We start from the raw sequence: 25168 nt of genomic DNA, 5'->3' as shown, positions 1-25168 counted from the left end.
AGCTGAGCCTGGGGCTGGTGTAACTGCCACTCTGATTTAGACAAGGCCTGGTCTGGATGTCGCCCAAGAATCCTTGTTCACTCTGAAGTAGTATTAGGTTCTCAGACCTCATGGCTGCTGGCATTTTCTTTCTCCTTCTAGTTCCACTATTTTGTTCTCATAAACTGCGGGGCCAATGTTGACCTCTTAGATGTCCTTCAGCCCGAAGAGGATAAGATTTTCTTTATTTGTGACACCCACCGGCCTGTTAATGTTGTGAATGTATACAATGACACCCAGGTAAGTGAATCCTCTGGGAGTGCCTCAACAGGCTTGTGGGTCCAGGATTGGGAGGGGCTTCAGAGACCACCTAGTCCAACCCCATTTTACAGAGAAGGAGGCCTAAAGACATGAAATGGCTTACTGAAACCCAGCCCAAGAGGGTTTAAGAGTCCATAAGAGTCAGTACAAGGTACTTGTTTTGGTGGCTCGCTGATGACTGGCATAGTGCCAGAGGAGGCTTTCTTTTCAACCCCCCCATCTTCTGTGTAGCATGGGTGTGAGCCTGGGCTCCTGAAGGCAGGGGAACGCCAGGTTTGTCAGGTTCTCCTGAGCTGGGAGGGTTCTGGTCCTGGCATCATCCTGGCTGAGGAGGCTTATCACAAGGGACCTGGCTGTCCACAGGGAGACGATGCTTGATGCTGTCACCCTGGCAGGTCACTGAGCTCTCTGACCCTTGGAGATGGACCCAGTCACACGTGCAGGAAATGGACAAAGCCCTTGCTGTGCTCTGGAATGGGAGTTCTCGGGCACCAATGGTTTCTTTTTTTCTTTGACTTTGTTCTTAATTAACTTCCTTACTTGTTGTCAATAATAAATTACATCCCATAACTTTGTGTTCCCTGACACACTTTTTTTCAGAATTGACATGCCATACATTCTTCTTGATCTCAGATGTTTTTGGCAATTTTTCCCTCTGTATATATGGTTCCTATAGGCAAAGGCGTAATGGTTTTTTTCACTAAATAGAACATGAAGCTGGTAGCTAACTTTTTAAAAAGTGTCCTCTTTGAAGAAATGTTTTGTTGAGGTTCCCTTTTTGTGGCTGCCACTGCCCAGTGACATGTTCCCACCCCAATAGAGCCCTCCCTTGTTACAAAGGATGGTCAAGTGAAACGACAAAGCCTTGCTCTGACTGCGTCTGAGAAGACCTGACTTGGTTGTCTTCATGACGACATCTCCCCGCTGACCCATGACCTTTGAATTGATCAGAACGCTTGCCTTTGTCCGGTCGCTTGCTGTTGCATCATTGGAGCTCCCGTGTGATTATTCTTATTATTGCTTCTTTTGACCTGTGTCAGCTCTTGGCAGTCCTCCCGAGCCTGTGTGAATTCTTCCTCTTTATCTTTGCTTATGACACAATTAGATCCATTCCTCAGTCAATAAACACCCACTGTCTTCCCAGTTCCTTGTGACTACCCAGAAGAATGTTGGCATCAATATTATTGCTAGTCTTTTTTTTCTTTCCAATTAGCTAGCCTTTATTTTTTCTCTCTCCCACCTCCTCCACCCACTGGGAGGAAAATACCATCCCTTATAACAGATATTCATAGTCAAGCAAAGCAGATGCCGTCTTGGCCCCATTCAGAAATGTGTGTCTCACTCTGCGTGTTTAGCCCATCAGCTCTTTCAGCATGTGGGTGGTGAGTGTCATCGTCCATCCTTGGGTGGTGAGTGTCATCAACCATCCTTGGGTGGTGAGTGTCGTCATCCATCCTTGGGTTGTGAGTGTTGTCATCCATCCTTGGGTTGTGAGTGTCATCAACCATCCTTGAGTTGTGAGTGTCATCATCCATCCTTGGGTTGTGAGTGTTGTCTCTAGTCTTTCAGAGCTGTTTTTCTTCCCAGTGGTGTTGTTATGGTGGAGATGGTTCTTCTGGTTCTGCTTTCTTTACTCTGCATCAGATGGTCTTCTAGGTTTCTCTGAAATGACCCATTCATCATTTTTTACAGCTCAGTAATATTACCTTATATCCACATGCTGTGATATGTTTAGCCGTTCTGTAATAGATGGACATCCTCTTAGTTTCCAGTTCTTTTCTGTTATAAAAAGAACTACTCTGTTTTTGTATATATGTGTGTGTGTCCTCCTTTCTTCTTGATCTCTTGGGAGCTTGGGATTACTGGGTCAAAGGGAATGAACAGTTTAGTGACTTTGAGGGCACAGATCTAATTCCTTTTCCAGAATGGTTGAACCCATACACATCTCTACTGCAGCGTGTTAGTATGCCTCTTCAATCATCGCTATTTTCATTTTCAAAATAAACTTTGTTGGCCTCATGGAGAACAGAGTCCAATTTATAAGAATACAAATCATTCCCCAATTGATAAGGATAAAGGATATGGACAGGCAGTTTTCAGATTAAGACATTAACGCTATCTGTATTCATATGAAAAAATACTCTAAGTCACTCTTGATAAGAGAAATTCAAATTAAAACAACTCTGAGGTACCACCTCATACCTATCTGTTTGGCTAATATGAAAAAAAAGAAAAATAGTAACTATTGCAAGGGATGTGAGAGGATTGGGACAGTAATGCACTGTTGGTGCAGTTGTGAACTGATCAAACCATCCTGGAGAGCAATTTGGAACTACGTCCAAAGTTCAATCAAATTTCGTATCTTTTGATCCAGCAATATCACCATTAGGCCTGGGTCCCAAAGAGATCATAAAAAAGGAAAAAGAAACTGCAAGTACAAAAATATTTATAAGCGACTCTTTTTGTGGTAGCCAAGAATTAGAAATTAGAATGAGAACCTGGGGGATGGCTGAACAAGGTGTGGTATGTGAATGGAATGACAAACAGGCAGATTTCAGAAAAACCTGGGAAGACTCACATGAACTGATGCAGTGAAATATGCAGAACCAGGAGACTTGTGCACAGTAACAGCAGCATTGTGTGACGACTTAGCTCTTCTCAGAAGTGTAATAGTGGTAGACCCACCTCCAGAGAAGGAGCTGATGGTGTCGGAATGCGGATCAATGCACATTCTATTTTCACTTTATTTTTTTCATGGTTTTCTTTTATTGTGTGTCTTCTTTCACAAAATGGAATTATGTTCTACCCGATTGCACATATATGACCTATATCAAATTATTTACTTTCTTAGGGAGGGGAGGGAAGGAGAGAGAAAATTCAGAACTCAAAATTTTATAAAAAATGAATGTTAAAAATTGTCTTTATGTGTAATTGGGGAAAATAAAATACTATTGAAAATTAACTTTGTTAATTTGACACTGTGTCTGGCACAATGCTAGCACATAGTAGGTTCTTAGTAAATGCTCTTAGAAGATGGCATGGCTGCCATCTTCTCCTGAGCTGAAATGTGGACCTACTGGGTTAATGAAAAGAGCCCTAGAGTCAGTCAGAGAACCTGGGCTCGAATTCCAGCTTTGCTCCTTCAGAAGCATAGCTGATACTTCCAGATGGCCTACTATGTGCATAGCTGATACTTTCTGAGGCCCTACTATGCCCTTTACAATGCTTATCTCATGTGATCTTCCCAACAACCCTGGGGGGCAGGTGCATTATTATCCCCATTTCATAGATGAGGAGGCTGAGGTCACAGCTAGGAAGTGACCAAGGCTGGATTTGAACTTGGGTCTTCCTGACTCCAGACCCGGTGCTCTCTGACTCTGCCCTTCCTGGGCCTCTGCTTCCTCTTCTGTCACATGAGGGGCTTGTATTAGATGGCCTCTGAGGTCCCCTCAAGCTCAGGACCTGCGATGCTATAGTAGAGATGACCAGAAGGTTCCCTCGACTGGTTGGATCACTTGTGACCAGACAGGGTCTCGTTCTTTGTCCCTTGAAGGGGCAGAGAAGCTGGCAGGAGACTCCCTCCTCATATAGGGAAAGCGGGAGCCAGCCTTCTCTGCTGGCCCTCACTGCCTGCCTTCCCCGTTAGATAAAGCTGCTCATTAAACAAGATGACGACTTGGACATCCCTGCCTACGACGACATTTTCAGAGATGATGAAGAGGAGGAAGATGAAGAAAAGTCGGACAACGAGAGCGAGGGGTCGGAGCCTTCTGAAAAGCGCACTCGGTTTGAAGAGGTGTGTTTGTAGTGGCGCTCATGGGCTAGGGAAGGTGCCCTGTGGTTCTGGGCTGAGGAAGGTCCTTGCCACGTGAGGCTGACTGGAGGCCTGAAGATTGCCCTGAGAAGCCGTGTGTGTGTGTGTGTGTGTGTGTGTGTGTGTGTGTGTGTGTGTGTGTGTGTGTGTTTGTGTATGTATGTGTCTAAGTGTTTGTATGCCTGAGTGTTTTGTGTGTGTGTATGTATGTGTGTGTGTCTCTGTGTGTTTGTATGTGTGTGTGTCTCAGTGTTTGTGTGTGTTTGTGTGTGTGTGTCTGAGTGGGTTTGTGTGTATGTATCTGAGTGTATTTGTGTGGGTGTGTCTGAGTGTGTTTGTGTGTGTGTGTGCACATCTGTCTCTGTGTCTTGGGGTGATGGTCTGTGTTGGTACTTAGTCCCGACCCCAACTAAATCACAAGGCCCAGAAATGTTGCTGAGTTTCCCTTAGACAACCTCTAATTTCCCAAAATTAGGAAAGTTCTTGAGGTACCATCTGTGAGGTGCTGCTACAGGGCAGAAAGGGCCAGGGACGGGGAAGTTCCCAGAAACTGAGACTCGGGTAGGTCCAGGGATTGCCCAGGGTCAGTGGCAGTAAGTGGATTTGAACCCAGGTCTTCCTAACTCTCAGTTCCAGCCCTTGGAGGTCATGAGTCTGACTTTAAGAGTCCAGTCCCCACATAAGTTCTGGGGAGCCCTGTTTAGTCACTTACAGGCACAGGGAAGCGCTGAGTGGATCTTGGCTCTGTTCACCTGGGGATGGAGAGTGGAAGCCCAGGGGCTGTGAAGACAGGAAGCATTTCAACATTGATGTGCAACTGAAACCCACCTTGTGGACCCTCCTTGGGGCCGGGGTTCCAGGGATGTCCCCTCTCATTTAGACATGGAAGGCGTGGGAGATGCCCCTGTGCCTGGGGCGGGTGCAGACTCATGTGGCTGTGCCCTGCAGGTCAATCCAGTTCAGCTGAGCACCTACTGTGTGCCCCATCCTGTACTGGATGCCTGGGGCATAGACACACTAGAGAAGATTACCCACCCTCCAGGCATTTCCATTCAGCCTTAGGCCACCTGACAGAGTGGGTTACTTCTCTGGGGAGACAGCAAAGAAGGCATATCACTCCTCAGCATCAGGAGGCCTGGGGGAAGACCCTCCCTGGTGCCACCTCAGGTCGAGAGCATCCTGGGCACCACAAGGGGAAGGGTCACACAGCCAGCATGAGGACCCAGTGCTTCCTGGGGCTGGCCCTCTACCTACCAGGCCACTCTTTGCCTGGCATCAGTGCAGGTCTCCTCGTCCTCCTCCCCAGGGAATGGACCCCAGGCTTGAGGTCAGAAAGAACGGAATTCAAATCCAGCCTTAGGTACTTACCAGCTGTGTGGCCCTGGGCAAGTCATTTGCGACTGCCTGCCTCAGTTTTCTCATCTGTAAAGTGAAGGACTGGATGATCTCCTTTCTCGAGGTCTGTGATTGGTGATTTCCTGAAGCCTCAGTTTCTACTGCCCCCTAAGTGAGAGCTTTGGGCCAGATGACCTCCAAGGGCCCTACTGGCTCCAAGTATCTGATCCTGTGACTCAGCAATGGGCCTGGGACCAGGATAACTGGAGTTCAAATCCTCCCTCAGCCCCTTGAGGACTCGGTGACCCTGGGCTAATCCCTCCCCTTCTCTATACCTCAGTTTCTTCCTCTGTAAAATGGAGCTAATGACCAGCAGGGCTATCAGGAGCCTCAAATGGAATTGCTAGATCAGAGAATGATTTGAAGGACTCTGAACATATCCGCTCATCTTCTTTGCCCAGAACTGGCCTGTCCTCGATGACTGGCTGTCCTTGGGTGATGTTCTGGCACTGTGGCTGGCCTGCCCTGCTGGAGAAGGGGGCAGGCCCACTCCTCCCAAGGGCCCTAGCCCCCAGGAGTCTAATGGAGACACCACTGGCTGGCTTTTCTGACCACTGTCTCTTCCCTTCTTCCCAACGGTCAGGACGTGATCGAGCAGACGATGAAGAGGAGGCAGCGAAGGGAATGGGAGGCCCGCAGGTAGGAGGCACACACTGTCCCCACTCTCTCGATGGCCGTCTCTTGGGGAGCAAGGCCTGGCCATGAGGGTTCAAGCCTTTCCCTTCTCTCCTTTTGTGCATTTGGTGTCTGAGCCTCCCTCTCATTCCTGGCGTCTCCTGGACTTGGTGTCTGCAGACTCCCGACTGCAGGAGTCTGAGCCTCTCACCACAGTGTAGGCTGTGAGAGTGGGCCCTGTGGGTAGCAGAGGAAAGGAGACTGGGCTGGGGACCACAGGCAGTGACCTGCTTGGGTCCTTGCCTTGCTGCCCGGCACCCTCTGTGTCCACCCCGCATGAAGGAGACCAGCTTTGCCTTCACTCCTCGTGGGTCCCTGGGCTTCATCCCGCCTCCCGTGGCCTTGACGCTTTGCCCTCATGTCTTCCCAGGAAAGAAATCCTCTTTGACTATGAACAGTATGAGTACCACGGGACCTCAGTGAGTACAGCTGGTGGGGTCTCACAGGCCTGAAGGCCCAGCATTTTTCCTTGGTTCCTCATAGACCCCCCCTGCCCCTACATCCTGTGTCACTGGTGGGTGGGGGCACTTGGCTTTCCTGGGCCTCAGTTTCCTCTCAGGTCCCTTCCAGCTCTAGCTCTCCTTCCTCCCCTTGAAACTAAGGAAAACTGAAGCAAAGTTGAGAGGGCAGCACTGTCTGGGGTATGCACCCCTGCTTCTCAGTAGTCCCCCACCTCTCTGTGAATTGATGTTTCCTGTTGTGACTGGAATCCTCCTGTAGACCATTCTCTTGGCCCTGGATCAGTTCACAAATGTCTTCCTGGCTTCTCTACGTTCCTCACGCTCCTCATTCATTGCAGCATTGCAATGGGCCATTGGATTCTGCTGCCACATTTTCTCCCAGCAGTTCCCCAGTGACTGGGCGGCTACCTTGTTTCCCCTCTCTGCCCTCCTAGAGCATGCTGCTGTTTGTGGTCACTGAGACACTGGGGCCTCCTCTCTAATGTCAGATGGTGTGGGGGGTGGCCCCTGCTTTATTGCTAGGGCAGAAGCTGGAAGCTCTTGGCTCTGGGCTCTGGTCTTGTGGCTTAGATGTGGTTAGACTCCCCTCACCCCAGGGGTTCTGGGATTTCACTGGCGTGGGCCTTCCCTTCCATAGGGCCCTGCCTGGCCTGGGCTGATTAGCTCTTGGCCTGGTCTCGTTGACACTCGGCCCTGTGACTGCCCCTTCCACACACGTTGTGGAGATCCCCTGCTAGAGTGTTCATCCTTATTGGGCAGAGGGAGCCGCAGAAGCTGCGAGGGCAGGGAAACCTGAGCCTATCCTCCAGCCCCATGGGTGGCCCAGGCCAGGAGACTGTGCAGCCTTGAGCTGGCCCTTTCAGGTGGGGGCCTAGTACTGACGAGCGTCCCTGTTCTCTCCTCTCTTGTAGTCGGCCATGGTCATGTTTGACTTGGCGTGGGTCATGTCCAAGGATCTCAATGACATGTTGTGGTACGTAAGTGGGTGCCTGCAGGGGCTTCCTTTCCTGTCCCTGGTGCTGCTCAAGGGGTGGGGCAGGATGCTGCTGGGCTGGCTCCCCAGGCAAGGCAGGAAGGAGCCCTGTGGTCAGGCTCAGGGGGAAGCCTCAGGCTTCAAGAGGCCTGGCTCATCAGAGGGACAGGTGTGTTTGGAGACAGGGCCTGGGTTCCAATCCTGACTCTCTGGCTTTATTCCTGTCTCTGGGACTCAGTTCCCTCATCTGCCCTAAATGACCTCCCATATCCCTTTTAGCCTTAAATTTGGAAGATTCTTCTCCAGATTTTCTGTCCTATTGGACGTAGTGGTCTCCTGACCCCTTTACCTCCTGCCTGGGCCCAGGGGCTGCTTCCTCTTCCCCTTATGCCCTCTCTCCTTCCAGGTGGGCCATCATTGGGCTGACTGACCAGTGGATACAAGACAAGATCACTCAGTAAGGATGTCTTCCCTGGGGGTGCTTGGCATGGCAGATGTTGTGGCCTGAGGCTGGATAGGTCGGAGTGACTAGAAGAGCCTGGCTCCTGGCTGGGAGGTGCCGAGATCGAGATCCCTGATGGCTCATGCCATTTTTGTTTCAGAATGAAATACGTGACTGATATTGGGATTCTGCAGCGGCACGTGTCCCGACATAACCATCGCAATGAGGATGATGAGAACTCCCTCTCCATTGACTGCATGCGGATTGCCTTTGAGTACGAGTATCCTTGTACAGGACAGGGTGAGCAGGCGCTGGGCCACTCCCACCCATTAACCTTCGTTATACCCTGGGAACTGGGGAATTAGGCAGTTAGCCCCTACTTTGCCTCTCCCCAAAGCCCTCCCACAAGCTCAGTGCCAAGAGACACAACGGGGCAGATGAGAATAGGGGCCTGGGGCTTGGGGTTATGTGACTTGTCCAAAGTGACCCCACCCATAAGAATGGGAAGCTGGAGCTGTGCTGGGCAGCCTAGGGTCCTGTGAAGTATGGGGAGGGCTCTTATCAAGAATGAGCTTGGGAGGAGGAGGTGGGCGTTTGAGGCCCGAGGGGGTGGGAGAGGGGAAGTTGAGGCAGCTCCACAGTTGGGCTGTCCTCAGGTGGTGCCTCCCGTGGGGGGATCCCAGGGCTGTCAGACATGGCCTGGCATTGTCCTTAATGCCTGCGGTGTCCTAGCCTGCGCCTGGCCCTGTACCAGCACTGGTCTCTCTATGACAGCCTCTGTAACACGTGCTACACGTCAGCCAGGCTCAGGCTTTGGTCTGTCCAGGGCCAGAAGCGGCTTCAGGAATTTCTGGCAGACATGGGGTGAGTTGGCTGCAAAGTCACATCAGTGTTGATAGTGACCCGTTCCCCCTCATCCCTGCACTGTGAGGTGAGGAGCGTGGGGATTGGCCTTGCTCTACAGAGGGAGGCTGGGCCTCAGACGGATGCAGGGACTGGCGCCGGGACACACGGCTAAGAGAGGCCAGAGCTGCGCCTCGAGCCGGGTCCTCCCAAGGTGAAGGCCAGAACTGTCTGAGGTTTCATCCATTGTACCATGTGCCTCACCCCCACCCCACCCCTGACCTTTCTGCCACAGCTGAGGGCTAGACTCTGGGGAATGACTTCATGGACATGCTGATTTCATGCCACAGGGATTTTGTCCTCCATGTCCCTTCCCCAGAGAAGAGCCGGGCATGGTGGCAGAAGGCCCCTAGCTTCTACTGCTGGGGAGACAGGGGCAGGTGGATGGCTTGGGGTCTGTGGGATCTGAGCTGCAGAAGGGCAAAGCCCATGGGGTCCCCAATGGCACCCATCTGGTGAACGAGTGCCAAGGAGGGAGAGGGGAGAAGTGGCCTGGTCAGGCATGGAGCAGAGCCTGAGCTCCTGTGCTGATGAGAGAGAGAGAGAGAGATGGAAGAAAGAGAAGGAGAGAGAAAGATGAGGGAAGGGAGAGGAAGGAAGAAGGAGGGGTGGAGAGGCAGAAAGGAGGAAAGAAGAGGGAGACAGAAAGGAGCAGGGGAAGGAGAGAGCCACAGAAAGGGACAGAGAGAGAGTTTTAAAAAAAAGAAAACTGGCAAAGTAGTTCCTGCAGACTAGCTGACCATGAGCGAGTCTGGGTGTGCATGCTGCGTTTCTCACCCCTAGGCCTCCACTTCGTCTGTTCCTTCCCATTTGGGGCCTTTCTGACATGTGTGTTAGAGGCGGCACTCTCTCACAGCAGGTGTATGGGAGGCCCTTCTTGTGGAGGTTTGTGGGTACCTTTTTGGTCTGGATCTGTGATTTGATAAGTATAAGGGTCCTCCCAGTGTGAACCCCATCCCACCCCTGCCTCTCCAGCAGACCAGTGATCTGTTTATTCCTTAGAGACTAAGCTGCCCGGACTGCTGAGAGGCCAAGGGACTTCTCTGGGGTCACGTGGCCAGGATGTGTCAGAGGGGTATTAATTTAGCACCTGCCCCGGGCCAGGCGCTGTAGGAATGAAGCAGTTTCTGTCCTTCAGGACTTAAGTTCTGGGGGAGCCAACGTATGCCCAGACCTCTCTGTACTAAGTCCAGGATAATTTTGGGGTGAGGGGGGTCTAAGAAAAGCCTCATGGGGGAAGGAGGGGGATATGTGCTGAGCCTTAAAGGAACTCAGGAATTCTTCAAGATGGAGTGAAAGACAGAGGGCATTCCAGGTGTAGGAGACTGCCTGTGCAAAGGCCTGGTAATGGGAGATGAGCATTAGGTGCACAGAAACTGGAAGACCAGTTTGGCTGCATTATAGAGCCCATGAAAGAAGTAGGCAGTGGGCCTGGCAAGATAGATTGCAGCCACCTGTTAAGACTCTCGGTGCCAAATGGGAGGTTTTGTTTGATCCTGGGGGTACTGGGGAGCCAGTCATGGATATTGAGCAGGGAGGGATCTTTACTGTCAGGTGCAGAGGATGGATTGCAGAGGGGAGACCCAAGGTCCCAGTGGCCCATTCGGAGCCAATGCACATGGTGGTCCAGGGAAAAGGGGATGAGGGCCGTGGGACTGGTCAGGGGCATGTGGCGGGAACTTCTGGGATGCATTTCTGAGCCAACAGAAATAGTCAGACAGGGAGGAGAGGAGTGGGTGAATCCCGAGTCAGAGATGCCTTTGGGCCTCCAGATGGAGGCATCCAGGAGGCAGTTGGTGATGGGCAGTTCTGGACTGAAGATTCACAGGGTGGAGACAAAGTTGTGGGAGCTGGTGAGATCCCTATGAAAGGGAGAAGAGAAGAGGGTGAGGATGGATCCTCGAGATGCCCACATGTTGGGGGCTGAGAAAGAACAGCACGATTTGAACCCAGATTTTCCTGACCTCAGGTGCACCCCTGTCTCTGCAGGGCCCACAGCTTCCCCCCACAGCAGACGTCTGTCTGTCCATCCTTCTGTCTTTCTTGCCACTCTCCTTGACTTGGTGGAGATGACTGGATTTTGCTCCTTGTCCTTGTGGGGCCGTGGTGTCCCATTGGGGGATAAATGTTCTTCTTTTCAGCCAGAGTCGCGGATGTCACTGATGATCACTGTCTTTCCAGGCTCCCGCTAAAGCAGGTGAAGCAGAAGTTTCAGGCCATGGATGTCTCCTTGAAAGAGAATCTGCAGGAGATCCTTGAAGAGTCTGCAAACAAATTTGGGTAAAAGGTTTTGGTTTCTGGATGGTCCTAGGCCTGGAGGGGCCTGCTGTGGACTGGGGCTTCTTTCATTACCAGGGGCATCTTCTCCCTCCCCTCCCCATCCAATCGACGCTCACAGTAACTCCCTCTACCCCTCCCTGGTGACAAAGAGAAAGTTCATAGGATCCCTGTGAGCTGGAAGGGACCTTCAAGGCCTCGGAGTCTAACCGACCTGCTTTTCAGATGAGGAAACTGAAGCAGGCAGAGGTTGAAGTGATATGCCTGGAGCCCCCGGTTGATCAGTGTCTGAGGCGGGCCATGCCACTTAGCTATCAAAGATTAAGGGGGCACTTCCTATGTTCCAAGCACTGGGGGTACAGATGGGCAGAGGGCAGGCAGGCCCTGCCTTGAGGAACTCCCAGTCTGGTGGAGGATGGGCAAACCAGCTAGAGGCAGGATCAACCAGAGGGAGTCCCTGGCATCACTGGGCATCAGAACAGGCACCTTGCAGCAAGGGGGAACGGAGCTAGGACTGGAAGGAGGCTAGGGAAGTCAGTGTTCCAGACCTGCGGTAGCTGGTGTCAGGAGATGGAGGGTCTTGTGGTTGGTGTGTAGAGGGACTACCCAGTGAGCACTTTATTCTGTCACTCCATGGGCAGGGACCAGGCAGGAGGTCACTGGATCACTAGATGGTGACTGTGTGTTAGGGAGCAAGGTGTAAGGACACTGGAAAAGGAGGCGGGGGGCTGGGCCATGGAGGGCTTTGAATGCCAAGCAGAGTATTTCATGTTTGATCCTGTAGGCCATAGGGCACTGCTGGAGTTTATGGAACACGGTGGCATGGCCTCACCTTGGTTTTAGGAAAATCCCTTTGCAGTCGATTGGAGGATGGTCCAGAGTGGGGAAAGACCAGAGGTAGGCAGGATCCCCCCCAGCAGCTGTTTCAGTCATGCAGGCCTGGGGGCCTGCACCACGTTGGAGATGGATTGGAGGAATATTGTAGAGGTGACTACAACAGGCCTTGGCACCTGCTTGGATGTGGCTGGGCATCCTTTTCAAGATGTCTCACAGGCAGCTGGAGATGCGAGCTGGGCGGTCTGTGAGTTGGGGCTGGATCAATGTTATCTGAGAATCCTCTGCAGAGAGCTGATAATTGAATCTATGGGAGCTGATATGATCATCAGGTGAGAAAATGTAGACAGAGGAGAGGAGAGGGTGCAGGACAGGGACTTGGGACCTCTCCCCACTAGCAGGCACAACTTGGATGAGGAGCTAAGAGGGAGGAGTCAGGCAGACACTGATAAGATGACCACCAGCCGACAGTGAATGCTACATCCTGCACCTGTAGTCCCCCACCTCTGCCACAAGAAGCCAAGGACACAAGCCCCAGGAAGGCCCCATCTCACCCTCTTGTGTGGTGTCTTGGAAGCTGATCACTGCCTGAGGAAAGCACATCCTCCGGCCCCAGCTTCTAGGTGCCTGCCCAAGGATCCCCCTCCCCTGTGGCAAAAACAAATGGAGCCTTGAAGGAACTTCTGGCTTAGAATCTAATTCTGAATCTAAATTTAGACTTCTGAGACTCCATGGAATTGTTTGGCGAAGTGATTGTGTCTGTTCCTGCTGTAAGCAAACAGGAGCCTGTTTACATTTAGGAGAGACTGTTTTCCTGGAGCCTGGCCTGGTTTTGAGACTGCCCTTTGAACACTCATGGATTTTAAGTTCCAAAAATGGGGGTGGCATGGTGTAGATAGAAGGGCCCTGTGCCCAGATGGAAGCTTTGGAGACCTGGTCTCTGTTCCCAGCTCCCAGAATCGCTTGAGCCCAAGATTACAGAGTCGGAAGGGCCACATAGTCCAACCTGTTCCCCACCACAGTGGCCTCCTTTCAAAGACCTCTAGTGACAGGGAACTCACTGCCTTCTAGGGCAGCCCATGCATTCCTGGGCAGCTCTGGTGGTAAAGAATATTTCCCTTGAATCAAACCTAAAGCCGCCTCCATGGCTTCCACCTTCAAGATGAGTCCCTTGGACATATCCCTCCCTTCCTGCAGACCAGACATGGCCAACTCATAGGCTGCCAGTGACCAGCCAGATTCCCAGCCTGGCACAAGCAGATTAGAGTGGAATAGGAAAGGAATTAACAAAATGGTGAAGTCCAACACAACATAGATAATGTTAACACACAGTTTTCTAAGACAACATGCAGCCTGCAGGAACAGGCTGCTGTTTGAGTTCGATGTATCCCAGGCTGGCCTCTATCTCCAGTGAAGGCAGCAAGAGCTGACATTTCCATGGTACTTTGCATACATCTGTTTTTCCTTGTGGTTCCCTTTGGTTCTAACATTCTAGTGGCTAGCGTAGGCCTGGATTCTAGGTCTGCCTCTGACACTGTTGGCTGTGTGACCCCTGGCAAGTCCCTCCAGCTGTCTGTGCTGGGGGCAGCCAGGGAGGTGGAGAAGATTGAGCTGCTTCCCCACCTCGGACTTCAGTGAGGTTGGGAGGTTTACAAAGCTTTTTCCTAGTCACGTCCCTGTCACGTTGAGGGCACCAGGACCCTTCATTAAACTTCATCCCCATTTTATGGTGAAGGCCCACTCTGGGGCAGGTATGCACAATAAGCTTCAGAGCTGAGATGCCGTCCCAGGGCCCTAGCCCCAAGGCAGCCTGCTCTTCTCCACCCCCAGCTGTCTCGTGGGGACCTCAGTCTTCTGGCAGGGTCATGGACTTTCCAGGACCAGAGGCTTACAAGGCCAGAGTAATTTTATGTTCCCTTTCTTTGTGGAAATCTCCAGATTGTACCCCATACTCTCCCTATGTGCTTCATCAGATAATTCAGGCTCTCACTGTGTTGCCTCTGGAGAGCCTTAGGAAGTAACATTCTCAGCTCTGCTCTCCATGCCAGTCTACCCTTTGGGGGCTAAAACCTGGAATGTCAGAGCTGGAAGAATTTAGATCACAGAATGTCAGAGCCAGAGGGACCTTAGAACATGGAATGTCAGGGCTGGGAGGGGGCTTAGAACAGAGAACTTCTCCCACCTCACTTGAAAAAGAAAGAAAAATTTAGTCCTTCTAACAAATATGTATAGACAAGCAAAACAGATCCCTACTCTGGTCATTTCCAAAAACTCATGTTTCTCATTGTGCCCCTGAGCCCACCCCCCATCAGGAGGACGGTAACATGCTCCATCACAAGGCGTCTGGAATCCTGGTTGGTCGTTCGCTGCTCAGGAGTTCCGAAGTCTTTCAAAGTCTTTGTCTTTCCAGCGTTTTTCATTGTATACACTGTCCTCCTGGTTCTGCTTACTTCCCTCTGCATCAGTTCCTACAAGTCAGTTCCGAAGTCTTTCAAAGTCTTTGTCTTTCCAGCGTTGTTCACTGTATACACTGTCCTCCTGGTTCTGCTTACTTCCCTCTGCATCAGTTCCTACAAGTCTTCTTGGGCTTCTCAGAGCTCCCTCCCCCCATTTGTTACAGCCCAGTTTTGTTCCCCTATCATGACCCATACCGATATTCCCCAGCTGGTTGCGGGGGGGATGCGCTTTGGAGCTGAATTGTCCCCTGTCGGGTTTCCTGTTTCCTCTGGCTCAATCACAAAGGACTCAGTCTCCTTTTCTTCCCCTTTACAGGATGAAGGATATGCGGGTGCAGACTTTCAGCATCCACTTTGGGTTCAAAAACAAGTTCCTGGCCAGTGACGTGGTCTTTGCCACCACTTCCTTGCTGGAGAGCATTGAGAAGGACACCTCTGGGACGGACAACTTCATCAGAGCTTTGGACAGTCTGTCCAGGTGCTGGGCCCAGGGGAGCCTCCCCTCCTTTCTCTTCGCCTTTCCTCTCTTGGTCACAGGCACAGACCCCAAAGTCTGTGATTAGTTATTCCCATGACCAGTGCGACAGCACAGTGAGGCCCCAGTGGGGTCACTGGAGAATTGTTTCAGAGGCCATTGGTCCAACCCCTCATTTGACCAAAACTGAGGCTGAGAGAGATGGAGGGAATGCCTGTGGTCACACAGCTCCAAAGTGTCTGAGGCAGGATTTGAACCCAGTGCTTGTGTCCACAAGTGAGCAGCTGATTAATTTATGAAATGGGGCAGGCACTCCTGGTTCTTTGGGTGTACCCCAACAGCAGGAAGGGGGGTGGCAATCACCCTTTAATAAGGCACAGAGGGTGTGTGTGTGGGCAAACAGTAGAAAATACAGAGGCAGATGGTGTGGGGATGGGAGAAGGGATGTTGAAGGATGGCAGAAAGTGTAAGGGAGAGGAGGGGCCTGGCGAGTCACTTACTAACCACACTGCTCCCCATGGAGTGGAGGTGAATGGAGGCGGACTCAGGAGCAGGATTTTGAGGTCCCTTTTTATGGGGCTTTTGGAGGAACACACTTATCTGTCTCACCTTAGGGTTATTGCATGAATGTAACCAAATCATCTCAAGGTTGTGGTAAACCCTCAAAGTTAGCGTAACCATGGCCTTGCATTTGTGGTGACATGTGGGTCTTCTGCACCTGCCTGAGACTGACTCCTCAGATGCCCAGAAGGCCTGGGCGGCAGTGCCTGTCACCCGACGGTGATCTGGGGCCATGATTTAGTATGGTTTGTGGACTACACCCTTCGATCCCTGGAATGTCTGTGTGGGCTTCCAGTTCCCCCTGCAGTCTTACTGCCTGCCATGGTCCTGTGTATTTAGAAACTTACTCACTGTTGGGGGCACAGAACAATTCAATTCTAACACATCCACCCCCACAAGGGAGTGTTTGGATTGTGCTCCAGCTATTGGTCATCCTCCTTGGCCTTTACATGGCATAGAGGCTGGGTCCACAGACAGCAGGTAGCCTGTGTCAGATGACCAAAGTCTCAGGTGAGAGGCTGGACCTCTTAGAGAAGAGAAAACCAGCCCAGGAAGGGATGGGACTAGTCCAGGGTCACCCAGCCACTGAATGAGGGAACAGCTACAGTTCTTTTTACTGTAACATGCTGGCTCCCTTGGGTTGTGAGTGACAGGCCACATGGCCTCTCCAGGCCTTTCTGTAACACCATTGGGTTTGCTGAGCGCTTTGCAAACCTTAGCTCCTATGATCCTTACAACAGCCTTGGGAGGTAGGTACTGGTATTATCCCCATTTTACAGGTGAGGAAACTGAGGCAAGTAGCAACTGAGGAACTTGTCCAGGGTCAGACTATGACAGTCAGGGGGACTCACCAAGGGCATAGAAAATGGCCCTGGGGTGACCACAACAACTCATGCAGAGAATCTGCTAAGGCCAGGAGGGGCTGGAGGGACTGGGTGACCCCCTAAAGAATCCTGCCCTTCCTGCCTCTTGCTCACACTTATGTAGCGCATTGGGTGCGCAGAGGCCTTGAGTGACGTTTTGTTATTTGATCCTCCCAACAACAGATGAGGAAATGGAGGCCTGGGGGAGTCAGGGTCTTTGGGGCTAGCTGGAGTCAGAGTAGCCAGGTTGTCAAGAGGACAGCATCCCCACCCCAACTCCCCGACCCAGAGGCCAGGCTGTGCCTCCATCCCAGCACAAACTCTGGCAGGGCCCACCCGTCGGGAGGGACTTCAGGTGGAGGCCCAAGATGGATCAGAGTGTGGGTCACCTGAGCGCCAACCTGGCCCAGCCTTGGCCTCTCGAGGTTGGCGGCAGCTTGGCTACTGGGGGAGGACTTGTGTGTGGTCAGAGAAGCTCTTTATAGGAGGGACAGGAAGAGCTCATGTCTGTCTGCTCTGACTTGCAGGAGTAACCTGGCACAGCTCTATCAAGGCCTGGAGCTGGCCAAGAAGCAGCTGCGGGCTATCCACCAGACTGTAGCCAGCTGCATTTGTACCAACCTCGTCATCTCCCAGGGGCCTTTCCTCTACTGCTACCTCATGGAGGTACCTCAGTCGCTCCATTCTCCTGGCCAGTCCTGCTCATTCACTCCCTTGTTTGAGTTTCCACTTAGGGCTCCTCTCTCTTCCCTCCCCAGGGCACGCCAGATGTCAAACTGTTCTCCAAGCCAGCCTCGCTGGGCCTGCTCAGCCGATATCTTCTACAGTCCTTCATTTGTTCGGTAAGTGCTGTGATGAGGTGAGCCAGAGGTGGGCAGGCACTGGGGCCCAAAGAAAGACCAGACTAGCCTCTGCCTGCCTAACAGGGAGACAGATCACAAGGTGCCCTCACGGCAAATGTAAAGTGGGGAGACCAGGAAGGACTTCATGTGGAAGGTGGAATAGCAGACTTGAAGGAATCCAGGGCACAGGCAAGGGGGGAAGAGCCTTCCAGGCCTGGTGGACAGCCCAAGAAAACGCCTGGTGGTGGGAGATGGCCTCTTGTGTGTGAGGAACTCCAAGAAGGCCAGAGTTGCTGGGTCACAGGGCATGTGGATGGGAGGAGAATGTCCGGGGCAGCTTTACACACCCATTAGTGGCCTTTGTGTTTGATCTTGGTGGTAAGAGAGCAGGGAAGATGTGGTGAGCCTGAATTTTAGGAATGTCATGCAGGCAGCTGAGGGGAGGATGGATCACACCAAGGAGACACTGGAGGCTGGGGAACTGATTGGTCATTTGTAAAGTGATGTGGCCTGAATTAGAGGGGGGTTGTGTGAGCGGAGAGAAAGGGGCTCCTGGGGGAGACAGTATAAAGAGATGTAGTGAGATGTGGCAGTGGACTGGATCTGTGGGGTTTAAAAGAGCGAGGAGTACGGGATGACCCTGACCAAGGTGGAGAGCCAGGAGGACACTGAGCACATTCCAGACTGTAAAGGTAACTGAGATTTCTGTAGCACCTAATATGTATCAGCCACTGTGCTGAGCCCTTTACAAATATTATTTCATCTCCATAACAACCCTGGGAGGTGGGTGTGTTTAGTCATTTTATAAATAAGGAAACTGAGGCAGACAGGGTAAGTGACTTGCCCAGGGTCACACCACTAGCAAGTGTCTGAGCAGTCGGTTACTATGCCAGCCACCCATGTCCAGGAGCTGCTCCGAGTGTGTTTGTTGCTGAGGGCTGTCGTAAGGGCTGGGTCTGCCGCGGTGTCATGGGGCCCAGTGGCGGGCCTACTCTGAATGGACGGTGTATGCCCACACTGTTCCTATTCCATTTCCCAATGCTGAAGTCACCTTGTTGGGAAGATGATACAGATCATTAAGGCACAACAGAAAAGTCACAGGATGCCCCAGACCTCGGCAGGTCAATGGAAGCACAACCCCAGAGGCCAGAAAAGCCTCCACCGCGAAGAAAAATGCGGGTCGGAGGCGAGGAAATGAAACTCCATGAGGAACAAAAGCCCAGCTCAAGCCCGTCTCCACGTTCCAGTAACATGCCAGGAAGCCCGAGGCAGCCAGGGAGCCTGTACATGCTCCCCACCGAGAAAAGCAGGCCCTGCAGAAGAATTTCAGCAAACAAGCGGCTAACCAGGGCTAAGCTAAGATCCCATCAAAGCAAGCTCGTGCCTGTGCAGGAAGCTGAGCAGAGGCCTTCAGAACTGGCCCCTGGGCTGGAGGCATTTGGGGATTTGGGGAGGAGAGACAGAAGAGAAAGTGGAAAGGTGTTCTCCCGATAAAAGAGAAGGGTTTTTCCCTCCTAAAATGTGAAACAGAAGAAAATGTTAAATGAAAAGGTCTGACAAGAATCGGTAGTGGCAGGCAAGAGACTCAGAGGCGCAGCCAGCTGGGTACCTTGGGAAGACAGGCACGATCTCTAGTTACAGCCTAGCCATAGAACTGCCCCTCTTAGCCTCCAAGGATGGAGTCAGTTTTAACTGCCTCAAAAGCCCTCCTTGGAGGCTTCCCCACGTACTCCAGAGCCCGCCCTCCCCCCAGGCCCTACCCAGCTGGACCGGCCTTAGCACTGGCCCACCGAACCCCTCGGACTGTCTGGAGACCAGTCTCTTCAGGTATAGTTTGGCCTCAGTGATCTCTGAGGTGCTGTGAGATTCAGAGATTAATCAGAAGCTTGACCACCAAGTGAGCCTTGCCAAGCTATGATACCATCAGAGATACACAGTGTCCACTGGCTCCTTATGTCATCCTTCTGCAGAGACCATGTGTGTGTGGTGAAAAGCAGGCAGAGGCTGTAGGGATCCCATCTCTTAGACCGCATACCATCCTTAACATAACTGTTGATGTTCTGGATGTAGTCTTTTTCCACTGATCAATGAGGGGAAACGTAGCTAGAACAGAAGCCCCCAAACTGACCAATGAGTAGGAACGTGGTTAGAAGAGTGGAACGCTCCAAACTGTCCCACGAGGGGAAATGTGGATAAAAGACTGGAATCCTCTAAATCGACCAGGGAGAGAATGGAATTGATGTCCTCAGGGAAGCATGACGGCACCATCTCCAAACTCATGTTCTCACCAATGAAACGGAAAATTTAAATCAATAAATTGGAGTTAGAGGAGAACATGGCCCACAGCTTCCCCCCAGGCATGCAAATGCAGGAGTTGGTGGCATTGGTTTCATCAGTGACAAAGGGGAGAAGATGTGGATGTTGTTCCATGGGGATCTCAGTCCTCTCTCCTTGCGTTGTTCCCAGTCCCTGTGAGGGCACAAACCAACAGCAAGTTAATCCCACCTTATACATCCACAAAAGAGAGATTATACAGAGCACAGAAGGGCCTCCACACTTGGCCCACATCTTCCTGAGAGCCTCTAGTCAGAGGATCTGGAGCAGAAGGCCCCTCAGAGCTCCTTTACTTCAGGTTCTATACTGGAGGAAAGTGAGGCCTGAGACCTTCCAGGACCTGTCCCTGGTCTCACAGAGCAGGGCTTCAGGCATGTTACTCCAAACCTATGTCCTTCCTACACTGGGCAGAAGTGGACGTAACAGGAGGATTGGGAGAATTGTTGGAAAGTTTGGGTCAGCATTAAGAAGTCCAAGAGGCCCAGTGCTCGCAGACCACTTGGAAGCCTCATGCTGGGGCAGCCATGAATGCTTCCCTTGAGAAGAGAGTTGGGGGTGCTGGCCGTGGTGACAGCAACTTCAGGCTCCTCTCATCCTACCAGGCTTCAGGCTGGAGAGGTGGTAGAGAAGGAGGAGGGGCCGTTGGAATGACCCTGGGAAGAGAGGTGGAGATCTCCAGTCCTGTTGCTGAAAGGGTCTTCAGCCCCAGTTCTGTGCTGTCCCCTGCCATCTGCCTCCAGCCTGTCTCTCCCCCCAGCTTGCCTCTGCTCCTGCTAAACCACATACCCCCCCGTACTCCAAATGCCTAGAAGACTAACCAGGACGTGGGACCTGCAGCTTCTGCCACTGGCAGATGCTTCCAGTGATATTGTAATGGTCGTGCATCCATGGAACCCCTTTAGTGCCTACCCTGTGCCAAGTTTAAATGACAGTCTCTCCCCTCTCTGGGCTCAGTGCTCTAGTAAGAAGGGAGGCTTGGAAGGAGCCACTTAGAGATCCAGCCTCTGCCCTTTTGTTACCCTCTTGTCTGTGAAAGGCAGCCTTGGGGATCCCTCGCAGCTCTATGTCTAGGATTCTGGGGGTTCTTCCCCGCTCCCCAGCTCTCTGATGACTGCCTGTTGTACAGATCAGTCTAAAGCCTGGCAGGTAGCCTGGGAGTGTGCTAGGTATGACCACAGCTCTGGGTGAGGCCTGAGGGGGAAGGTGGACACGGACCTAGGGAGCCCATGAGGTTCCTGGAGGACGATGGGGGGATTCAGCAGGAACATCAACCCCGCTATCGTCAGCCAGGGGTCAGTATCTGCATGATCTCTGTGCTTGCAGACCAAGAACAAGCGTTGTAAGCTGCTGCCTTTGGTGATGGCAGCCCCAATGAGTGTGGAGCATGGCACCATAATCATGGTGGGGATCCCCCCTGAGACAGAGAGCTCTGACAAGAAGAAGTAAGTGTCTCCTTGGTCCTCCCTCTGTGGGCTGGCTGGGCACAATCCTGGGGGCTGTGTGTGCCTTGTGTCTCACTGCAGCCAAGCTTCGCTTGTAGGAGGAAGCTGAGTAAGTGCGCCTCTTGGCTCACAGAGGCCTTAACGCTTATTTCCTTTGGACTAAATGCCCAAGGATGCCTTGGCCCAGAAGGGACAGGAAAGACCAAACCTTAAGGTCCCCAACCCGAAGCCAGGGGCTGAAGCCAGGCTGCGCTTAATCAAACCTGCCCCTCTTATGGAAGAGCAGAGCAGACTTGGACCAAGCAGATCCATGTTTAGAGCAAGGTGAAACCGAGAGATCATCCTGGGCCAATCACCCCATTTTATAGACGCATGAGCCAAGTCCTAGGGATGTCACCTGGCTTGTCAGTAGCAGAGTCAGTTGGGGTGAACCAAGGTCCTTGGACTCCAGACCAGAATCCTTTGCCATTAGTCTTTCTTTTGGGGGGGAGGAGGCAGAGGAGGATGGGGTTGGGGAATGTTCGCTTCCTGAGCTCCCTAGAAGTCCTGACAGACCCCAGGCAGGAGAGGGTGGGTGGGCTGTGGCACCCCTGACTAAAGAAGCCTCCCTGGCCGGGCTGTCCCTTGTCCCATAGCTTTTTCGGGAGGGCATTTGAGAAAGCTGCAGAGAGCACGAGTTCCAGAACCTTGCACAATCATTTTGACATGTCTGGTAAGAGACTTTCCCTCTTTGGTGACCCAGGGATCAGGGGTCACCCTTGGGAACCGTTGTCGGGGTGGTGTTTGTCAAGTGAAGGGACCATCCTAACCCCTCCCCCCAAGCCTCAGGGTGGTGGCCTAAGCTTCCACCCCAAGAAACAGGCCCTGGGAGAGATGGGACCAGGGCAGGTGAGAACAGCTGGCCCAGCTTCCCCAAGAGGATCGAGAATTGAGAGAGGTTGGGAGCCTGAAGTCCAGAGTCTTTCTCTGTCCCCTGCTGACTCCCCACTTCCCACATGTTTCTGACACCCCCAAAGCATGCCTTAAGTACACCTGTTCTGCCTTAGGAGGGTCCTCTTAGCTTTCCTTTGCCTCAGGTTTCTCATCCTTAAAATGGAAGCAATCATAGGTAATCTACCTGCCTTACCATGTTGTCATGAGGACAGCTTTGTCAGTCACAGAGTACACTGACATGGGGGAGAGTGCCAAGGAGGGGAAGGATGTGGTCCTGGGCTCCTTGCTTATGTGACCTTGGGTAGGTCACTGACCTTCCTGGACCTCAGTTTTCTCATCTGTAAAATGAGGAGGAATAGAGAGAGAAATCCCCAAGGCCCCTCCCTGCTCTGACATCCCCTGTTCTAGGCTCCCTCCCAGCTCTGACACCTTCTGTTCACAAGTGCCTCTGGATCTGACATTCTCTGCTGTCCCTACTGTCCTAGTCTGTGTGCTGTGGGTACCCAGACCAGGAGGGGGTGGCATAGTCTTTCTTTTGAAGAAAAGTCCACTCCAAGTACCAGCCTTGCTCCTGGATCTGCTGACTGTGCATTCTTGGCTGTCCCCTAGCCCACGGCTTTGCCTCCAGAGCTGTTCCTTGCCTCAGGCAAGTGCTGGCACAGGGCCCAGAGGGGCCCACCAGCCGGCTGTATTTGGTGGGGAGCTTCCTCTGCTTGGGCCCTGGCTGCCCCCTTCACACCCTCAGGCCCTTCCAGATCCCCCTGCTCCAGCCATGGGCTTTGATTGGCTTTTACACATGTTTACCTGGACCTGTTCAGGGCCTGTGGCAGATACAGGGGCTGCCCCCAGGAGAGACATCTGGGGGATCAGGGGCCATGTCCCAACCCACAGTTACATGAGCAGCCACCTCGCAGGTGCCAAGTAGTGTCCCCAAAGGGGCAGCAACCTCCTTCTAGTGCTGTGAATAACAGCTGCCTTTTTAGGACATGCAGAGAGAAGGAAGGAAGGAAGGAGAGGGGAGGAGATAGAGAGAGAAAAGAGGGAGCACATTGGGCATGTTTGCCTTTGCAGTGTTGGGCTGTGCAAGGGACAGACCTCCCGCAGGCCAGGCTATCCCTCCCTTTCCCAGTGAATCCTGGGGCGCAGCATCCTCTGTGACACACAGATGTATGTCAGGGATCAGGGCCCAGCCCAGGCTCGGCTACCCCCTTGGCTGTGGGACCTTGGGCACGTCTCTCAGGGGGTTGGGGATGCCCTTGGTTTCCCCTTCTATCCAATGAGAGCCTACAGGCCTGCATCCAGACGCTTGCCCATGCTCTTCAGGGCTATGTTTCATGGTATGGAAGCTGAGCTCACACTGTGGCTGTTTCAGAAAGCACCCTTTGATGGCAGGTGTCTGTGCAGCTCCATCGAGGGGGTCATTGTTTCCAGTAACTCTGAGGAATCTCAGTCCCTGACCCTCTCTGTCACTACAGGCCCTTCTCTTTCTAGACTGGTTCTTTCCCTTCCCTGGGCCTGGTTTCTCCTGGTTTGTCAGACTGACACTGCAGCTTCTGAGGAGTGTGGAAGGCAGGAGACCCGGCAGCCAGAGCCCCTGTGACCCCTGGGGTGTGGGGATCATTGGGAGGCAGAAGACCCAGCAATCAGAGCCCCCTATAGTCCCAGGAATGTGGGTATTATGGGAGGGAGCAGAGATGCCCACCTGCCTTCTGAGTGTGACTTTTGGGTGGGGGTGGAGTCTTCTGTCCTTCATGTGCTTGCTCAGCACCAGTACCGTGTTCCCTCTGTTTATTCAGTCATTGAGCTCAAGGTGGAAGACCGAGGCAAGTTCCTGGATGCACTGATTTCTCTGCTGTCCTGAGGGTGAGTGTTGGGGGCAGCGGGAGCATCCGTTGAGAACAGGCCTTTCTGTGGTGTGAGGGGCCAGAGGATTAATGACGATGATAGCCATCAGCACGTTTGTATGCAGTTCATGTGCATCATATCTTCTGTCCCCATTTTAGGGATGTGGAAACTTAGTGTAAAGGAAGCAAAGCTGGCTGCTTTGTGTCCCACTAGTAGTAAGGGTATGAGGTAGGATTGGAACTCAGATCTTCTAGACTCTGAGTCCAGATGGGGAGATGAGCCCAGAGAAACTAAGAGATTTGCTTGAGGTCACCCTGCTGACAGAGGTCAGGGTCAACATCTCCCCCAGGGGTCATCCACACTTCCCTGGGAAAAGCCCCAGTGAGGGAGAGCCCATTCTGTGTCCTGGTGGCCCCTTCTGGGCCAGCTAGTCCTGGGCCTACAGGATGGCTCAGAGATCCAGTCCTGCCTCAGACACTTCCTGGCTGGCTGATCTGGAGCTTGTCACTTCACTGCTGTCTGCCTCAGCTTCCTTTTCTGTAAAATGGGGTCATTAGAGCATGTCCTTTCCTGGCAGTCATGAAGATCAAATGAGCCCATGTGTTGCCAACCTTACCCGCCACAAAGATATTGGCTCCAACTATCCAGGCATCTCCAGCAATCCAGTCAATCAATTTATTAAGCACTGGCTGTGTGCCAGGCACTGTGTACAAGCCTGATGAAAGGAGCTTCCCCTACCCAGGCTGCCAGGCCAGGGCACCCCTGAGACACTTAGTTTTCTGCTCAGTGAAATGGGTGCGCTGTGTCCTTCCTCTCCCTCATCTCTGAGCTCAGGGCTCACCCTATCTTTTCTTTTTCTTCCTTCAGCTCCTGGAATCCTTCCGGCATGATTTTCTACTTTCATCTGGATTGTAAATATTGGCTGCACATTTGTAATGCTTTTATAGACCAGCTGTAAATTATTAACAAGATTTTAGCTCTAGGGAAAGGCGATTTCTGTCTTTTAAATGCAATAAAGCGCCCTTTGGGGCTTGGTCCCTTCTTTTAATTCCCTGCCCAGGTCCGATTCCTGTAGACCCCAGAAGCTGCTTGGTTCTCATCTGGTGGAGATGCGGCCTGGCCTGGGGACTGGGGTCTGTCTTTGTTCCTGCACTCTTCCGCGGGAGTCAGGCAGAGAAGTCACCTACCTGGAGCCGAGGGGGGCCCCTCAGCTCAGAGACCAGGGTCCTCTCAGTCTCTGACCCCTGGTGCCATTAGGCTCCTGTCTTTGAAGCAGTCTCCCAGCCCAGTGGCCTCCACTGGAAGGATTTGACAGGTCAGAGACCTCGGCTTCCAGCAGGAAC

At 52.4% G+C, this 25168-nt stretch overlaps 1 protein-coding gene across 2 annotated transcripts in view; it reads left to right on the top strand.

Moving 5' to 3' along the window:
• CDC45 (cell division cycle 45) overlaps window positions 1-24873 on the top strand; it is a 34021-nt gene extending 9148 nt beyond the window's left edge. The window contains exons 4-19 of one of the 2 annotated variants that reach the window (XM_072599804.1): window positions 142-279; window positions 3947-4096; window positions 6093-6148; window positions 6555-6603; window positions 7557-7618; window positions 8025-8075; window positions 8221-8340; window positions 8793-8924; window positions 11145-11243; window positions 14847-15008; window positions 16957-17095; window positions 17188-17271; window positions 20929-21047; window positions 21683-21759; window positions 23777-23843; window positions 24693-24873. In XM_072599804.1, coding sequence (XP_072455905.1) covers window positions 142-279; window positions 3947-4096; window positions 6093-6148; window positions 6555-6603; window positions 7557-7618; window positions 8025-8075; window positions 8221-8340; window positions 8793-8924; window positions 11145-11243; window positions 14847-15008; window positions 16957-17095; window positions 17188-17271; window positions 20929-21047; window positions 21683-21759; window positions 23777-23841 — 1503 coding nt within the window. In that variant the 3' untranslated portion in view covers window positions 23842-23843; window positions 24693-24873. Of the gene's footprint in view, window positions 1-141; window positions 280-3946; window positions 4097-6092; window positions 6149-6554; window positions 6604-7556; window positions 7619-8024; window positions 8076-8220; window positions 8341-8792; window positions 8925-11144; window positions 11244-14846; window positions 15009-16956; window positions 17096-17187; window positions 17272-20928; window positions 21048-21682; window positions 21760-22465; window positions 22992-23776; window positions 23844-24692 lie in introns of those variants that run through there. The other variant, XM_072599803.1, reaches the window with a different exon arrangement.
• Window positions 24874-25168: the final 295 nt, after the last annotated feature.

This window comes from Notamacropus eugenii, chromosome 4 (assembly GCF_028372415.1).
Source record: "Notamacropus eugenii isolate mMacEug1 chromosome 4, mMacEug1.pri_v2, whole genome shotgun sequence".
Lineage (NCBI taxonomy): Eukaryota > Metazoa > Chordata > Mammalia > Diprotodontia > Macropodidae > Notamacropus > Notamacropus eugenii.
The sequence above is the reverse complement of the archived record's forward strand: the minus strand, read 5'-3'. Positions and strand labels throughout refer to the sequence as shown.